The following is a 17959-nucleotide window of genomic DNA, read 5'->3' as shown; positions in this document are numbered from 1 at the left end:
TCTAGCTGAACTAAACAAGAAGATACAAATACTTTAATTTTGAGAGAAGTCCAGTTAATTTGATCGAGTCACTATTCAACCATAACATCGAATTGGATCATTGCATCCTTTGGCCCCAGATTGTTTGGCACCAGCTGATCTCTTTTCCAGGTATTGTTGATGATACTCTTCTGCTCTGTAAAACTTCTTTGCTGGCAGGATCTCTATCACGATCTCTTTATGCAGTGGCCTTTGGTGCCTTTCCATTGATTCCCGTGCAGCTCTTTCTTGATCAGCTAAATAGTAATATATGCCAGATTTGTACTGAGTGCCTTTATCATTGCCCTGCAAATATATGCACACAGTGCTGACAATTCATGTATCTGATGCAATTTCTATACATCAACCAGATACAAGTGTCTTTATAGTTTTTTCCTTCTATGGTTATGAAATAGGAAAACGGAAACCACATCAGGATCCAATCATATTTTCTATAACCCACCCTGCACCCGTATAGCAGGATCCAATTATATTTTCTATACCCCGCTCTGCACCCCTATAGCAAGTATGTTAACAAGCCACTGAAATGAAAAGTATATGGTAGATACATTGCCAAATACCTGGATTTGGTTTTCTGGTTAAGGAATCATATGAATGTGTGAAAGGCTTTGAATTTCAGCTTTCAAAGAAGCCAATGCTTCAAGCTGGAAAGTCTATTAGCATAGATATAAGTTAATTCCAAATTTATGAATATTAATTTTTAAAATACTAATAATAACATGTTTGATCATGTAGTTTTTAGAAAAATTAGAATTCTTAAGGATTTTATATAGCTTTTAAAAAGATTTGGAAATTTTTAATGTAAAATATTTTTATCCTAGTCAAATCATTTTAGAAAATACAAAATTAATTTAAGACTGAAATTTACACCTTAAAATTTCCTAAATTATGTGTTTACATTCGTTGTTATTAAGCTGAATGGGGATCCTAACAAACATTTGAAAATAATATAATGAACCACGCAGTGATATATGAGACTGAAGACACCCTCAATGCCTGCACTCAGAATTCATTAGGAGTTTAGATTTGAAGTGCAATTATAGAATATTAATGGGACTCCACTCCCAATTGCATCGCTTCAAACCAGAGAAACGAGGCTAGGTATACTGAAAACCGGTCTTTGCTTAAAGCACTAGATATATATCACAGCTTGGAGCCTACAAATCTTTTGAAGCACAGGAAATAGAATTCAAATACATTAAGACGCCCAAATCTGATTTAGTCCGATATTTGAAATACAGAGAATTCTAATGGCTTCCATTTGTTTTTTAACTAATTGATGCTTCTGAGGAAAGTTGATTTGTCATAAAAGTATGTACATGATTTTAACCAGTAATGAAAATTAAATTTCAGATCAATCTACTAATCTACAATATGCAATACGATATAAAATAGATTTGGGAATTCTATTATAGATTTGGGAATTCTATTAGCTAAGTTGCTTTTTTAGAACATGAGAAATGAGAAAACGGTTAGCGTGCATCTTCTGTCCATTCCAACTAGAGTAAGAAACCATAACGGTGGAGACTCCTTTGGCAATGGCATCGAAATAGGGGGTCATGTGGATGTTGACTAATTGTTTATAATTGCTGACAGTGTTATTCTCATCGACACCCTGGGTTGTTCCACCATCGCCCACAAAGTGCTTAGCACACGCTACAATATTTGACCTGACAAACATCAATAAATCACATGGTTAGAAAACTATTTCAGGAAACTGTGGTACAATTGGTTGATCAAAGAAATTCATATTCTAAGCATGGATAAAGCAAAAGGTTTGCAGCTTAATGTCCAATTATATAGAAAACTGTGGTACAATTGATTGATCAAAGAAATTTATGTTCTAAGTAGGGATAAAACAAAAAGTCTGAAACTTACTGTCCAGCCACATACGACACCCCCTTTGTAAAGATCCTGCAAACCTGCTCGCATCAAACAAGACATTCTAAACAGTGAAAACTTGACTCTCATTTTTGAATGAACTTCCATCGAGCACTTCCATGCCAGAGTCTTACAACAAAACATGGAGAAAATGTGTATTGAATTCCAGTAGATCGAACTTCCAGAGCTATGGTAGCTCCAATTCTTTTAACCAGATTGGGATCCCTGTATCCATAAAACGTTGATACAAATTGTTAGCCAAACTTTCTAGAAGATTTTGATTTTGAGGGCAGTAATAAGAAGCCAGAGTTCCCATGATATATTAAACATCAACATTTTCACCCTGATTCTGTTATTATCCCAATTCAGTTACTCAAGATTTTGCCCATAATCATTCAGATAACTCTAGTTACTTTTCCAACAATAGAAGTCCTAGTGCCCAACAGGATTTTATGGCTTGATTGACAAATATAATAAAATGGAATAAAATAGAGTACTTCCTCCAAAATTTGTGACCTGACTCAACTAGGATGTTTTTACTTTGCAAAATTGGAAAATGTTCAAGGTTGTAAGTTAAGATATGTATCAAGTGTGCTATATATAAACTGCACACTCTAGGTATAATTACTAGTCAAATATTATATCCAGTAGTAAATACGATGGTATGGTTAACTAATTTACAAGTTGCTTAATATTTATCCCCAGATCATAAAAACAAATGTGTGATTTGTTTAACCCATGAGTGAAAACGATTTCGATAGAACAACAAGGCTGCGATGCAACGACATACCTACCCAACAAATAATTTATTTGCTTAATAGATTATAGATGTTCTATACAATAAACCTATGTGAATATGGTCATCTTATTAAACCAGACAAATCAGCTCAGAATAATTCGGTATTCAAAAGCAAAGATCATTTTCTTATACGTTCAAACATGTTCAAACTAGCCATCATTTTTATTCACTGAAATTTTCTGACACAATCAAAGCCATTATATCCCTTAAGTTTTAACATTTATTTACAAGCTCTGCCAATGGATCATGTTCATATTTTGTGAACAGCACAACTTTCTCAAGTTACTTTTTAATGCCCACATACATATATATATACCTCAAGGGTAGTTTAATGCCCACGTACACATGTATATATATACCTCAAGGGTAGTTTAATGCCCACATACACATATATATAGTTCAAAGGTAGTTTAGGACTAACTAATCAGTTCATTTCTCAAATAAAAATCTCGAAGAAAAAAAAAATATACTACAGGTAAGATAGGAAAATCATGGAAATAAATAGCATTGATGACAGTGTATACAAATAGGTATTGTTTTCACAAGAGTTTTTTTCATTCCTCAAATTGTGCTTGGGCTAGAAAACAGAGTTTCGATGTAAATGTAGATGAGAACCTTCCTTTCTGAGAGCAAACCCAGATATTAAAGATATGAGTAAGAGGAAAACAGTTGCATATAGTCTAACAGTGAAGCAGGCAATAAAACATTGACCCCCAGCCCCTGCAAGGCCTTTACAACAATAATATTTGAATGCTTAAATGACTTGCACCTCCCATTTGTTCTGGGCCATTGAAAACACTATTGTTATATTGAAAAAAATGACTTTAATGCTACTTCACATTACTCACTCAAGGTTTATAATTTATCTATAAGATCTCTGCAATTACCCAGGTATGTTTTACATAAATTGCAAATTTATTAAAAACACTGTGCAATGGGCTTTACATTGTTAATATGTAGTGTAAAATCCAAAATTGCAAATTTATTATACAAACTGTGCAATGGGCTTTACATTGTTAATATGTAGTGTAATTTATTATACAAACTGTGCAATGGGCTTTACATTGTTAATATGTAGTGTAGAATCGAGAATAGGCAAATTACCTTGCCTCATTAGTGGAAGTCCACAAGGAGTGATAAAATTTTGCTCTATTCTACTTAGTATCTGAAACAGAAAAACCAATCAAAAGAAAAGATGTATACATACATGAATCATATCCTCTTCCTGAGAGAAACTAAGGCAGCAATAACCTCAGTACGTGATAGCAATAAGCTCTTTGGCATCCTTTATTAGGAGGTATCCTTTGACAAATAATTTCATACCTACTTCTTTTCGCAAGAAGTGAAAAAAATAATTGACAAAATTGACCTCAAGCATACTTGCATTGAAGCTTCTAGATTGTGGATCAAAGCTGAAATCTAAATACAGTCCCAAACCCCTGAAAGCATGAAACCAAGCACCGAAAAACCCCAAGAAGACCTGCACACCAATGAAACTGTGTGCACGAATCAAGCTGCCCACGAAGCAGAACAAAATGCCAGTCCTGCACCAACCTCCAGCGTGATCTATAAATTCTACAATCCCTTAAAAGATGCTCCAAGGATTTTAAACGATGAAAAAAGGGGCACAAACTATCTGACTACTTCCATTTGGCATGGTGAACTTTGGAGGGCAGCCCTTGAACTACCAACGGAACAAAGACCCACACCTTGTAGCTCAAATGGAGAGACCATACACTGTGACTGATAGATCAATCGAGAATCCAGGTTGAATACCTCATACCATATGAGGGAACAATCTCTAAAAAAAGGCCATTTTGCCCTTTAACCCACTTGGTAGGTCAAGTCAGGCCTAGACATCCTGCCTGTATATGTGAAAGCTATCCACCAAGATGCCAATTGACTGACGATGGTCTGAAACCTTTGAAAGCATCAATGATGGAGCTAATCAATGGGTCTATTCGAGTTTGCTTTCAACGATGAAGCCAATCAATGGGTCTCTATTCGAGGCTATGGCCTAATAGGTATAAAAAGCAAAGTATGGATAACACTCCCTACTAAATATTGTGTCAAAGATATAGCAAATATGATGCAACAACTAGACTAATCTAAAAATGGTCTCAAGCCAGAGTGAATGGGTCACAAACTCTACCTGAACAATGGCATGCAGAATTGTTTTATTTCTCTTGATCATGCAGAAGCATATGGGTCTCTACACTCTATATCTTGGCATAGTTTGTCTCAAAGGCAAGGCCCTCACACCTCAAAACCATAAAGAACAATGGAGAACAATGTGACCTCAAGTTGCAAATCTACAGAAGGGAAGTTTCCATCTGTATGTTGAGAGTAGACCAGTGATAGTAACACACTGCACTAAAGAACTTCAGACGAGATTTTCTCTCCAAAGAAGTCTAAAGAACCAAAAGAATATATTATAACACCCTATAGGTGTATAAAAACATAGTGCTATGATTAGCAAAGCATAGTGCCCTGGTTAGAGTTAGAACATGAAACTACTGTTCATCAGTAAAAATCTATCATCGAGAACTGTAAGGCAATCCTGATTGAATCTTTAGCCTACTAAACTGTCTGCTTCTTGATAATGAAGGAAGCCGAGATTCTGAACCCCCGTTGTCGAAGAGGTAATGTCAGGAAACCACAGAGCTAGCCCAGTGTTGACCACTCTAACATCCATAAGTCATATGGTACTTTCTTTTTCTGGTTTTGCTTTCTATTTGCCTTGGTACAATCATTATTCTAGCAGTTGTAGTCAGCCTGGTGCAGTAGTAGGAGGAAGTACTAGTACAATATCAAGGGGTCAGTAGAGTGGTGGTAGTTCATACCCAAGTGTGGCTTCAAACATGATTTCTTTATCCTACTAAATTGTATGCTTCTAAGATCGCCCTTGATTCGTTTATACCGGGGGTGACATACCATAGTGAGGAGCTTGGCATAGAGAATACCGAGGTCCGATTTTGCGGGCCCAAGATATGAACATCAGATAAGGGTTCCTTTAGATTAAGTGCTACGGTACTGGATGTAACACTATATGGTGCACTGAAATGGTTCTATCGCAGGCTCAGCGGAAGTGTCTCTTTTAACTAAAGGCGCAAGTGGAAGCGCAACTGATAAAGTGAGCATGGTCAGAAGCTACTCTTATAGAGGTTGCAACTGACTTCAGCAATGGACACAGATGCAATTCCAAGTTGGTTAAGTGTTTGTTGGTTCATGGATGCGTTGGGCACTGTGTCCCTAAATGCTATTTGCTGCCATGCATTTCAAAGATTACCACAGAAAGGAATCCACAGAAAGGAATCCCTCTTGGGTTACCCGAGACAATTAGCACAGAAAGGAATCCCTCTTGGGTTGCTCGAGACAATTAGCACAGAAAGGAATCCCTCTTGGGTTGCTCGAGACAATCAGCACAGAAAGGAATCCCTCTTGGGTTGTCCATGGACAGTCAATATCAAGGGTAAGTTTTGGATATTAATCTTTAAGTGGTTGAGATTTAATCTAGATATGGCTGTATCAATAAAGCAAATGAAATGAATGAAAGAGTGCATCCTAAGTAAGAGGAATTCAAATTAAGTGCACAGTGAACTACCATGATGCTGCAAATAACAACTTAGTCAATACAGCCAAGAGATTCAAGGAGCTAGAACAAAACATAATTGTACCAGGTAACATATTAGAGTAACTTGAATAAAAGCACAGAGGACTAGATAATTACCGAGATGGTTTTCCAATTCCACTTGCATCTTCCAGATTGTGAGATTTATTTATGTAAGGGGGAGCTCTGATACCAACGTAACACTCTACGTTGACTTAAAGTGTTCAAATCAGTCTTGTTAGAACATAGATACCAACTCTGCAAACAATGGAAAAACAATATTTATGAAAACTGGGATTGGGAACATAGAACACAAGATAATCTATGCCACTGCATTTTACTTCAGCAAAAAGACTTCAATTAGCAACAACAAGAGCTAAGGAAATGCTAGTGTGCTTAGGGAGACTCCCCCTTAGGTGAGCTTTCGTTAAAATGGGACTTCTTATATAAAAATTCCAGAAATTCAAAACACGAGTAGAAAGGAATCGATTATTATTAGGCCGATAGGCCTTCCTTTGAAAGAAACTTTCGTCGTCCTTTTGTTTCTGAGACTGACACCTGGCGTCCACATTCAACGGGAAATTGTTCAATCATTTCTGTTATGGTCTTCATCCTTCAGGCGGAATGGTCGGCATTTTGTTATCGGTGCCTAGCGGGGGTCGATATCCCTCGCTTCTGCTATCATTCGCGCCTGTCCCTCGCTTCTGCTATCATTCCTGCCTCTCTATCGCCGAAAATTGCCGTATGTGTCTCGTCAAGGTCAAGAAGAGTCCCAAGCCCGTGGCATCTTGCGCCATGCCTGCGCTTCCTGGTAATTTATTGCTTTCGCACTTTTCCCTTTGGTTTCCTCCAATCCCCAAGCTGTTAAATGCTGCCAGAGGATATGAACTTGAAGGATGCTAATTTTGGGGTTTAACTGTCAGGCATGAAGATAAACACTGATACTCTGATGGCGATAAAGGGAAAGGAAATTTATTGCTTTCGCCCTTTTCCCTTTGGTTTCCTCCAATCCCCAAGCTGTTAAATTCCTTGAGAGCCCACATATGCCTGGCCATTGCAATTTATATATTGATATCCATCGGAAGGAAGTCTTGGAGAGTGGATATAGGCCATCGGAGGGAAAATGGCAAACCAGTATTCCACCAAAAACTCTTTCGAAAGCCTGGTTGTGAGCACCATGATGAGTCGGCTAAATATGCGCAGCCCTTTTCTGGACACCAATACCTTCCTATCCAACTCGTATGATCGCATCATCGCGGACAAGAGCAAGAGCCCATTGGAGAGAGAGGAGGCGAAGCTGGAGAAGAATATCGTTCAGATTATATCCAGCGGGGACACTGATAAACTGAAGGCGAACTCCGGCCAGGCCGTCACCATTGGCGAGCACCAGGTTTGCGTGGGGTTCCACGAGGACCCAGAGCCCGGCTACCGCGTCTGGGAATGGCACGGTCACATCATGCTCTATGATGAGGAGAAGGGCTACACGGGAGAGTATATCTACGGGAATTTCTTTGAGAAGGCAACTGAGTTTAAGCGTAGAGAGGCTAAACCCCAGGAGAAGAAAGACAAGGAGAACGAGGCCTCCAATGGAACTGTGGACTTAGGAGGGCTTATTGATACCGCCAACGAGATGAACGCTCGAATTTTGTGCAGAAATATGAGCGCCGGGTCCTTGATGTTTGTTGTTTATTTATGTAATAACAATTACATCTGTCTCTGTTTGTGTTGAATTGAGAAAATATCCTTCTCTGAGCTACGAGAAATATCTGGACTTGAGTTACGAACTTACCTTCTAAATCCAGGATGCAAAATTTCGCTGATGAACTCGTATTTTATCTTGGAAGGCTTGATGGCTTATACCGTTAGTTTGGTTGAAACATATAAATAGCCCATTGTCCATGCATTGTGTGGTGATCTGACAAATAAAAGAATTTGTCATTTTGTTTCTTAGCTATAGCAATGATCTGATGCAATAAAACTTTGATTTAGAAGTCATTTTTCCAGATTCAAATAGAAGTGTTCATCTTTTATTTATTTAGTAGTGTATATATTAATGGGAAGGACTATCCCGTGTACATGGTTATGGTCATATGTACCATATTTATTTTCCAATTACTCACTTTCCATGAGATGCATCTGATAATAAGTTGGTACCAACTTTAGTGCCATGTCAGCTGAGTTGTGGTCTCACTGTAAAAATGTGGGAGTTTACTATTGCTGGCCCAAGTTGGGCTCCCAGGAAAAATAAGAGAATTCTCAGCCATATACCCAGAAGTGCAGTTCTGATATGAATAGATTTTAGCAGTAGATTGGGGAAATCAGTCCCTGACTTGGCCAAAAAATAAGGGGTGTTATGGTAAGGAGAAAAGAAAAATTTAACCCTGCAATCATATCATCTAAATTTAATTTAAAGCACTGGCCTGACAATGGTATCATAACAGAATAGAAATCATGATCAGGTCACATCTTGTTTCTAGCATTATTTTCCTTCCAAAATTTAACTCACTTCTTTTGTGGACCCCAAGGTTCATCATTCAAATTCACAAAGCTACTTTGAATCTACTGAGGGTTAAAATGGAACTATTTTGTATTTTTGTGTGTGCCTGTGTAATTGAAGCTGAACATAATTGCAAGGGTCATCTTTATTCTTCCTTGGAATTTACTACAGGTGCTGCGCTTTCTGTTATATGTAATAGGATGTTTCCCTGAAAGGTTTCCCATGCTGAATAGGATTTATGTTGTGCACAAATGCAAATTTAAGGTTCCACACATCAAAATTTAATGCACTCCAAGTGCTATGCTTTTTCTGATTTTGATGCCAGCTGACTTATCTTAGGATTTATGTGTGCAATGCAATTCTAGGGTTCTGTACATTGCAGTTTATGCTCCACGTGCTTTGCAATTTCCGTGCCTCCCAGAATATTACATTCTCGATTCTCTGCACTCCGACCTTGTTGCCCCGGACACCCATTAACGACAGCAACAGCGACAACCGAAGAAGAAAAGTATTATGAAGTTGAGGTTGAAAATGCAGAGGACGAATCAGATTTTGATGTTGGGGGAGATAAAGACAACCAGCAAGTAAAGGGCAAGGGATTGAGGTGGGTTGATGTAGACGACAATGGATTGGATAAGGCGCAAAAAAGGCTCATAGAAGCTCTGCCTCCAAAGTTGTCTGGAAGGAGCAAGGCCTTGATGAAACATATAATTTGTTTATCAGAAGAGGATGATCCATCTGAATTAATCATGAAGTGGGTGAGAATAATGAAGCCCAAAAGAGTAGATTGGCTTGTAGTCCTCAAACAGATGGAGGAACAGAACCTCAACCATCCCCTCTTCTTCAAGGTCAGTGGCTTTTCAGTTATTATAGATGTGCTTCTTAAATATAGATGGACTGAGTAAATTATTAACCAAGTTGATCTGTATGACATTTTCTTTTCAGTCCACTAATGCTTTTACTGCTCTGCAATTTATGCCATATGCCATACGAAGCTTCTTGGCAGTGTTATCAGACTCTTCCCAGTCCAAGTGGAGTCGCGAGTTTGACTATGTTTTAAGAGGAAACAGAGTCTAATCAGCTGAATCTGAATCAATCCCGACTTATTCTTTAAAGTTTAACTCATAAATATCACCCAAACTCACTGTTACCACTCAAATTATTACCTAGGAGGAAAAGTCCTAACCTCAATGGGACAGCGTAGACGCATAATAGGCAAGCCACTCACTGTCACCTTGATGGCCTTGCCTGACCAAGGAGACTGCCTATCCCAGGGGGAATCCGCATGATCAATTTAAACTTAGATTGTTGGGAGAGAAATTGGAAAATACTAGCATGAATTGACTACTCTTATGCTTAACTCAGTCAAATCGATTCATTCGTCAAAGATGTGAGAATACACAAAATTCATATACTCGTTAAAATTCTAAGCTTCCAAGAGCAGGCATCCATATGTTCTAAGGCTAACTGTATCAGACAATCAGGCTACCGCAGGCACTCCATGCATTTGTTCATCTGATCGAAAATCACGGCCTCTTCCTCTTCCACGACCTACAATCCCATCTGTGCCATAGACAATGGGGCCCATATTATATAATCAGTTGCTCAGTCCAATCACATTGAACCCAAGGGTACTTTTTGGCAAATGAAATTCACTAGCCAATTGGATAAGCGGTTCTCTGCTTGAGATTTCTGAGTACCAAAATTACTTCGTTGCACCCTCCTTTGGTTAGACACAGGTGGAACCCAAAAGGCTCTAAAGATTAGAAGTCTAGATGGAGGGCGTCTAAACATGAGAAGGTCTAGATGGAGGCCAACTATTTGCGAGGAAGAGAGGTGGGCAGCCCCAGGCCTTAAGAACATAGTCGTGGGCCTTTTTTTTATACGGAATCTCCCCATTTTTTGAGTTGAGTGGGGTCGCAGGTCTTAAGGAGAACATGGGTTGGGCTTCTCTTTTTAACATTAGCTCCCATTTTTTTGATTAGAACGAGGTCGTAGATCTTAATAAGAACATAGGGTTGGGCTTGAGCTCTTAATCTTCTTTATTGCTATGTTACCAACCAGCTCTGCTGAAAAAAACAGAGTTTTCAGGGTTCTCCTGGGTGAAACCCAGCTGGGCTCTGCTGCTGACATTAGTTAACTAGGTCATGAGTCTGACTCTCTGCTGACAACTTAAACTTGCCATTATTAAGTCATCTCTGTGAGCACTTGTGGGTTGGAACCTGATTGGTGAGCGCATTTCACAAAAATTAAGCAAAACACACCTTGTTATCTGATGCCCCTCCAGTGGACTTGCGGTCGAAAATTTGATGAGGGATTATAGTCCCAGCCCAAAACTAATTGCTATTTTTTTAAACAGAGTGTGCTGAGGGTTTTGGGGGTTGCTGAATCGATCCTTTGCCTAAGAAGATTGGAAAATGAAAATTTTACTAATTGTTTGCTGGAAAAGTGAAGTTTGCTGCTTGTTTTGGATAATGCATATCAAGCTTCATCGGTGAGTACCTCATGAGTTATACCCTGCTAGACAAGTCAAAATTGCACGCAGATGGACATATGCCTTTAAATATGTGACAATGGATTAAATAATGTGTCCTCTTTAGTTGGTGGTCTGCACTCATATAAGCTATATTCTTCTCTTCTGGAAACTTTCCAGTTTTGTCACTCAACATTCTCGTAGATGTTTTCTTCCAAATTGTAGGATATAATTTCAGATGTAATTTCCAGCATTATTTCTCAGTGTGCCCATAAATCAACACTGCAATGATTGCAGTGATTCCTGGTGTTGTCTTTTGAGTCACTGAGCAGTGGTGAAAGTCCTATTTCTGTTCGTTTGCTTAGGAGATTTTTGATGTTAGGTACCTTTCCTTGGTTTTCCATTTCCCCACTGCTGGTTTTCTGTTCTTGTACTCGATAAATAGAGCCTTCTTACCAGCATCATTAAGGTTGACACGTCGTCTTTTTTCTCTACAGTTGACACGTGTCGTCCACATTCAGCGGGCAAACAGTTTTCGTATTAGGCCTCTTTTTAATATTTTTCAGCAGGCATTCAGCGTCTCCTTTTCAATTACTTGGCATGGTCTCAATCGAAAATCTTTGCAGCTGGCGCGAGTTCTATTGCCCAGGCCTCGCACAACGGAAAACTATTATGCCAATTCCTACTTTAACCTTATATAGCTTCGACGATCTCCACACTCTCAACATGTGATTGCATTTCATATGTTCTCATGCCCAAATAGTCGTCTTCCTCCTGCTGCCATTGCTGGTGGTGGACGCCTATTTGCTATTAATTAGTCACATCCTGAACTGCTGTTGTCGTTCCATTCAGATCCCTGTTACACTCTTTGGCACCTCCTCCTGCTGATTACTTACAGTCCGTTTGTAATCGAAGTAGCAGCATCATTTATTGATCCCTGTTACACTCTTTGGCACCTCCTCCTGCTGATTACTTACAGTCTGTTTGTAATCGAAGTAGCAGCATCATTTATTGCGGGATCGGCCGAGATGGCGAAATATATGGAAATGGTGGACGCGGGTATAAGGATCGCTGCCAGGTTCAATTCTCACTGCCCTCAGACATCACGTATGTATTATCATCCAACTTCCAACAACAACACTCACTCTGATATAACTTGCCCCAAAAATGAGGTACAGGGCGCCTCGTCTCGTGCCATGCAAGTTTCTGCATCTAACGCCGATGCAATGTTTGAGATACTCTGTATTGCTGTTTAGGCTGCAATTTCTTTATCTCCTTCTGCAAGAAAGACAATGTGATGGAGACTGTCCCCTCTCCCCAATTTTTAATCAATTATTATTTCATCCTTTTTCCATATAATCTTGTTATGCATGATATCACAGAGCATAATATCTGGGCATGCTTCTGTTCTTTTTGGTTTAAATGCAATCTTAGTGTTAGTTCAACGATTTCTATTGTTTTTTTTATTGATTTTTATGCCTTAAATACTGGAAAATGCTGAATGGCTGTAGCATTCGAGCCGCAGATTTCCATACTCCCAGTTATGACAGATCGATTTCCTGAAATCTATTTTTAAACCTTTTTCCCTGTTGATATGAAAATAAAAATGGGGAGGGTTACAAAGAAAACAAATCTAATTAAGAACAACAAAAACAAATCTATGGCACTCAATACCCAATGAGAAGAATGGAATGGCATGCTAACCATACATAAATTCTCTAATCACAAGGGCTACGAGTCAGACCAACCATATTTTGGGATTTTCCCAAACGCGTTGCTATGCGTTAAACTATAACGCTTCATTTTCGGTCATAGGAGTATAGGAAACCAAAAATCTTTAAATTTGGTTGATTTGATGGACAGATTGCCTTTTTGATATTTTAGTTTAATGCTTCATTTTCGGTCACATGAGTATGGCAAACCAAAAATCTCTAAATTTGGTTGATTTGATGGACAGATTGCCTTTCTGATGTTTTAGGCCTGTAACAGTCGTTTGTTTTTGTATTTTTTTCAACCCAGCTCTGTAATGGGGGAAAGCTTCAAATTCTAGTAGTGATCAACAATAGGCTAAATGGTAGCATATCAGAGGTATATAGGAATTGTACAAGTCTTCTTCCGTTTAGACTGGCAAACAATAAGTTCAGTGGAGAAATTCCAAAGGGTCTAGGGGGATTGCCAAGAGTTTCGGTGCTACATCTCAGTTCTAACAGCTTTGAAGGAAGCATTTCTAAAGATATTGGCAATGCTAGAATTTTATCTAACCTACAAATTGACTGTAATAGATTTTCATAATTTCAACAGGCTTCGAAAGTTGGTTAGTTTGCAGCTTTACCAGAATAAACTTGAGGGTGAGATTCTTAAGAATATTGGTACGATGGCATTGGAATTTTTAGATGCTTCGGATAATATGCTCTCAGGAATACTTCCAAAGGGTTTAGGCAATTTAACTAGGCTAAAATCTTTGAATTTGTTTGAAAATAGATTTTCCGGCGAGATTCCTCCAGGGATTGCTGAGCTGACCTTGTTGAAAACTCTGAAATTGTTTCGCAATTCGCTCACTGGGCAAATTCCTCAGAAGCTTGGAAGCAAGAACCAGTTTGAGGTTTTGGATTTATCTGAAAACCAGTTAAGTGGGCCATTGCCAACCCAGCTCTGTAATGGGGGAAAGCTTCAAATTCTAATGTGATCAACAATAGGCTAAATGGTAGCATATCAGAGGTATATGGGAATTGTACAAGTATTCTTCGGTTTAGACTGGCAAACAATAAGTTCAGTGGAGAAATTCCAAAGGGTCTATGGGGATTGCCAAGAGTTTCGGTGCTACATCTCCTCTTATTTATCCCATTCCAAAATAAAAAATATCAGTTTTTTACCTCAATCATTTCTATTCCAAAATATTTCAGAAATCAAAATAAACCCCGCAAATAAAAATGCAAACAAATTAGCCTACCTAGAAGTATGTTCTCTTTTGCATTGCATTTATGCTAAAAGGAAATGAAATGCAAAAAAACAGGGTGATATTGCATATGAAAATAAATGGATAAAAAACAGGGTGATATTGTATATGAGAATAAAAGGATTTGGACTTTTCTGTATATGGTGTTTCAGTTTCAATGCCAAAAATCTGCTAGAGCGGTTAAGAGGAAAGCGATTAATGTTTGTTGGAGACTCAATAAGTCAAAACCAATGGGAATCCATGGTCTGCATGCTTCAAGCAGTGATTCCTAGCAATATTAGTCAATAAGCTTCAATATTCAAGGCCCTGGTAAGCTGATAAATGTAGTTTCCATGGATAGTTGTGCATTTGATTATATGGTGAGTAATGAAGTCTTACAATCTTCTTTCTCTGAAAAGGATTATGATGCTTCTGTGGAGTTTTTCTGGGCTCCACTTCTGGTTGATCTGCACAATAACAGTCAGAACCAGAGAATTCTCAATCTGGACACTCTTGCGGATAATGGTGTTTATTGGAAAGGAGTTGATGTATTGGTTTTTGAGTCATCCCATTGGTGGCAAGATCAAAGGTGGGAAGTATCAAAACTCTGAACTTTCTGATTAAAATTTTCAACAAGGGGCAGCCAAATTTAGTGTTGTAAATGATATTAAAAATGTAATAGTTTGGAATGTGGTTGGACAGATGGGCCCTGATCATGGCTAACAATCAGCTTTACACAAACATGGATCCACTTGTGGCTTACAAGAGGGCATTGACGACGTGGGCAAACTGGATACCTGCAAATATCGATCCCAAAAAATCACTTGTCTTCTTTAGCACCTCGTCCCCTACACATTACAGGTAAATCTTTATACAAACACACATTGTATATATTATAGGGCATTTTTGATGTGGATTGCAGTTTTCATGAATATTTTGGAATTGGAAGTTTAAGATTTAAAAAAATATAATTGTTCTTATGATAGATCAAATTCCAAGATATTCATGAAATCTATTCAAGTAGCTATGGCTCTTATTTTAGGTATACAAAATGGTTTTCCTCATAAAATTGATGTAAATGTGCAGCCCAATTTATTGGAATCAGAAGAACGGGCAGAAATGCTATGGTCAGACTGAACCAGTGCAATTTGAAGGATACTCGCCTCCAGTGATTCCTCAGGTGTCCATAGTGAAGGAAGTTATAGGGACTATGATTTTTCCTGTTACTCTGCTGGATATCACAGGACTATCCCAATTTCGCAAAGATGGTCACCCTTCAATTTACAGTAGTACCGTTACTAGTGATGAGAAGCAGCGTCCTGAGCAGTTTGCAGATTGTAGCCATTGGTGTTTACCAGGCGTCCTTGATACATGGAACAAGCTTCTGTATGTCACTTTGCTTTCCAAGGGTGTAGGGAATTGATAATTCTTATTGATCCCTGAAGCTGGGCCAAATCTAGGACCTGGTTGGCCATAAGGAGGAAATCCTCTGCCTTGACTCGCTGGAGCAGTAAACATATCTGGCATTGCAAACCCATCCACAGGGCCCATTCCAATCCTGTCAAAGCCATAAGTATCACCAGAAACCATACCTGGATGAAAGCCCAAAGCCTTTGATCCTGCCATTCCCCGGCTACCCCTTGACATTGTCCCACGCCACATCATTCCTCTTCCCTTGCCTCTTCCTTGGCTTGCACTCCAAGTCTGGCTTGAGCTTTCTTGGTCATCGCAAACATTGATTTGAACTTATTTCAGTAAAACGTGAGAGAAAAAAATCACAAAATTATGCTTATTCCTGTATTGGGTTATGATGGAAACAAAAATTTACTTGTTGGGTTGCTCTAGATTGAAGATTTCTGGAATGAGTTGTTATTCACTTGTATTCGTTACCGTATGGGTGTATGATGACTATCAACGTTTTGATTTGGTTGTTTTGCAAAATTTTCACCTTAGTTGTTGTGTTGACTTTACATGCTCACACATTTGAATGTGTTTGGTTAACATTTTTTATGTAGATTTTGGTTAAGTCTGGTTTTCTGTTTAGGAATAAGAGTTTTGTAGGGAGATTCTAGGTTTGGCAAATTTGCAGTTTCTTCTACTACTTGAGACTATGGACGACTTTGTTCCTCTGGGCTAATCCGGGGACTGAAGCAAGAATGTGAGAAATTGCAGATTGCTTGGGAAAAAGCAAAGCGTAGGAAGGCTGTGGCGCAAGCTGCAAAACTATACAGGGCCCTTAAAGAAACAAAGACTGAAACTTCTACAATCTACAATAATTTGCAGTACTCGAGTGATTTTCAGCCAAACATAAAATCAAATAGGGTTTTGATCGAAACCAAAAGTTAGAAAAGGGCTTTAAGCCAATTTTTCTGCCTACTATTTAAATGAATTTTTAGCTGGTCAATTTTTTTTATAACATGTTGGGCCGGACCAAAAAATCAAAGAGTATTTTAGAACAGGCCTGGAATTGGGGTCGCAGTTCAAAAGGTATTCTACAAAGTTAAAACAGAGTTTGGACCTACAATTCTTGGGATTAGGTTTTGAATGGCCATTCCCATTGGTCACCAAACTCGGACTTGGCGAGGGATGATCGAAAAGACCATCGACTGGAACTGTGAATGTCTTGGACTTAACCTAAAATAAATACTTAATCAAATTACAAATGATTAAGTTATCCATTGTGTTCCATTATACACACGCAGGGCCTTGGTTCAGTGCCCACAAACACGCGTTAGGGCACACATAGTCGAGGGTCATAACAAGTAAATAACTATACAATTACATACTCTATAAGCAAAAGTTCAACACGGGGTGTCCTGACAAACATATCATGACAAGTTAAAAAGGAGATCCTCTTTCTCAATTTATGTTCTGCTCTTAATTCTTGAGAGATCAATAACTCCTCTGAGGCGTTTTGAAAATCATTATAATCCGTTTGTCTGAACAGGGCGACATCTTCCAGACAAAGCAATTGATCTTGTGGATGAAGCATGTGCAAATGTAAGAGTTCAACTAGATAGTCAACCTGAAGAAATCGACACCCTTGAAAGGAAAAGGATTCAACTAGAAGTTGAGTTGCATGCCCTTGAAAAGGAGAAAGATAAACCCAGTAAAGCTCGTTTGGCTGAGGTTTGTACTTGAGATAACCTTATTGCATTTTCTTCGCTGTCTTTCTGATCAGTGATCAGCCTGTAGGCATTTTTATTATGATGGGGATTCTCTGATGTAAAGATGTCTATTGAAAATTCTTTGTATGTTGGGGGGTGTTCACTGTTGTTTGACATAGTGAAAATTGTTGGTCGATAAGAACCGTTAGTACCATAACCTTTAAATAACTCATTTTCTTTTCTGATTCTTATAGGTTCCCATGGAGCTTGATGATTTGAGAGATAAGTTGCAACCGTTGAAAATGAAATACCAAAAAGAAAAAGAGACAGTAGATGAAATATCCAGGGACTGAAGCAAGAATATGAGAAATTGCAGATTGCTTGAGAAAAAGCAAAGCGTAGGAAGGCTGTGGCGCAAGCTGCAAAACTATACAGGGCCCTTATAAACCAACAAAGTTTAAAAAAATATTGTTTCTTAAACTTTTCATTCATATATATATATATATATACTAAACCCTACGCCGTTTGCTTTCCCAAGTCTAGGCAAACTCCCAAGTCTGTAGAGAAAGCGGAGTCAGCTCCCAAGTTTTGTGGAGTAAACTTCCAATTTTTTTTGTA

General features: G+C 38.5%; 2 protein-coding genes across 3 annotated transcripts; both read left to right on the top strand.

Moving 5' to 3' along the window:
* Nucleotides 1–12039: 12039 nt before the first annotated feature.
* LOC149252509 (uncharacterized) lies at nt 12040–12597 on the top strand. The gene has a single exon (XM_089456675.1). The coding sequence runs from the start codon at nt 12328–12330 to the stop codon at nt 12553–12555; it is 228 nt and encodes a 75-aa protein (XP_089312801.1). The 5' UTR covers nt 12040–12327; the 3' UTR covers nt 12556–12597.
* Nucleotides 12598–13583: 986 nt separating this feature from the next.
* Nucleotides 13584–16609, top strand: LOC149252508 (protein PMR5-like). Of its 2 annotated transcripts, XM_089456674.1 has the most exons (3): nt 13584–14823; nt 14965–15095; nt 15321–16609. In XM_089456674.1, the coding sequence occupies exons 2-3, from the start codon at nt 14977–14979 to the stop codon at nt 15655–15657; spliced, it is 456 nt and encodes a 151-aa protein (XP_089312800.1). In that variant the 5' UTR covers nt 13584–14823; nt 14965–14976; the 3' UTR covers nt 15658–16609. The 2 variants fall into 2 exon arrangements, with proteins under 2 accessions (XP_089312800.1, XP_089312799.1); XM_089456673.1 differs by lacking the exon at nt 13584–14823 and having other exon boundaries at nt 14857–15095.
* Nucleotides 16610–17959: the final 1350 nt, after the last annotated feature.

This window comes from Pinus tabuliformis, chromosome 7, assembly GCF_031772625.1.
Source record: "Pinus tabuliformis cultivar Carrire ecotype Pingquan chromosome 7, CPIR1, whole genome shotgun sequence".
In the NCBI taxonomy this organism is placed as follows: domain Eukaryota; kingdom Viridiplantae; phylum Streptophyta; class Pinopsida; order Pinales; family Pinaceae; genus Pinus; species Pinus tabuliformis.
This window is presented reverse-complemented; position numbering and strand designations above follow the sequence as displayed.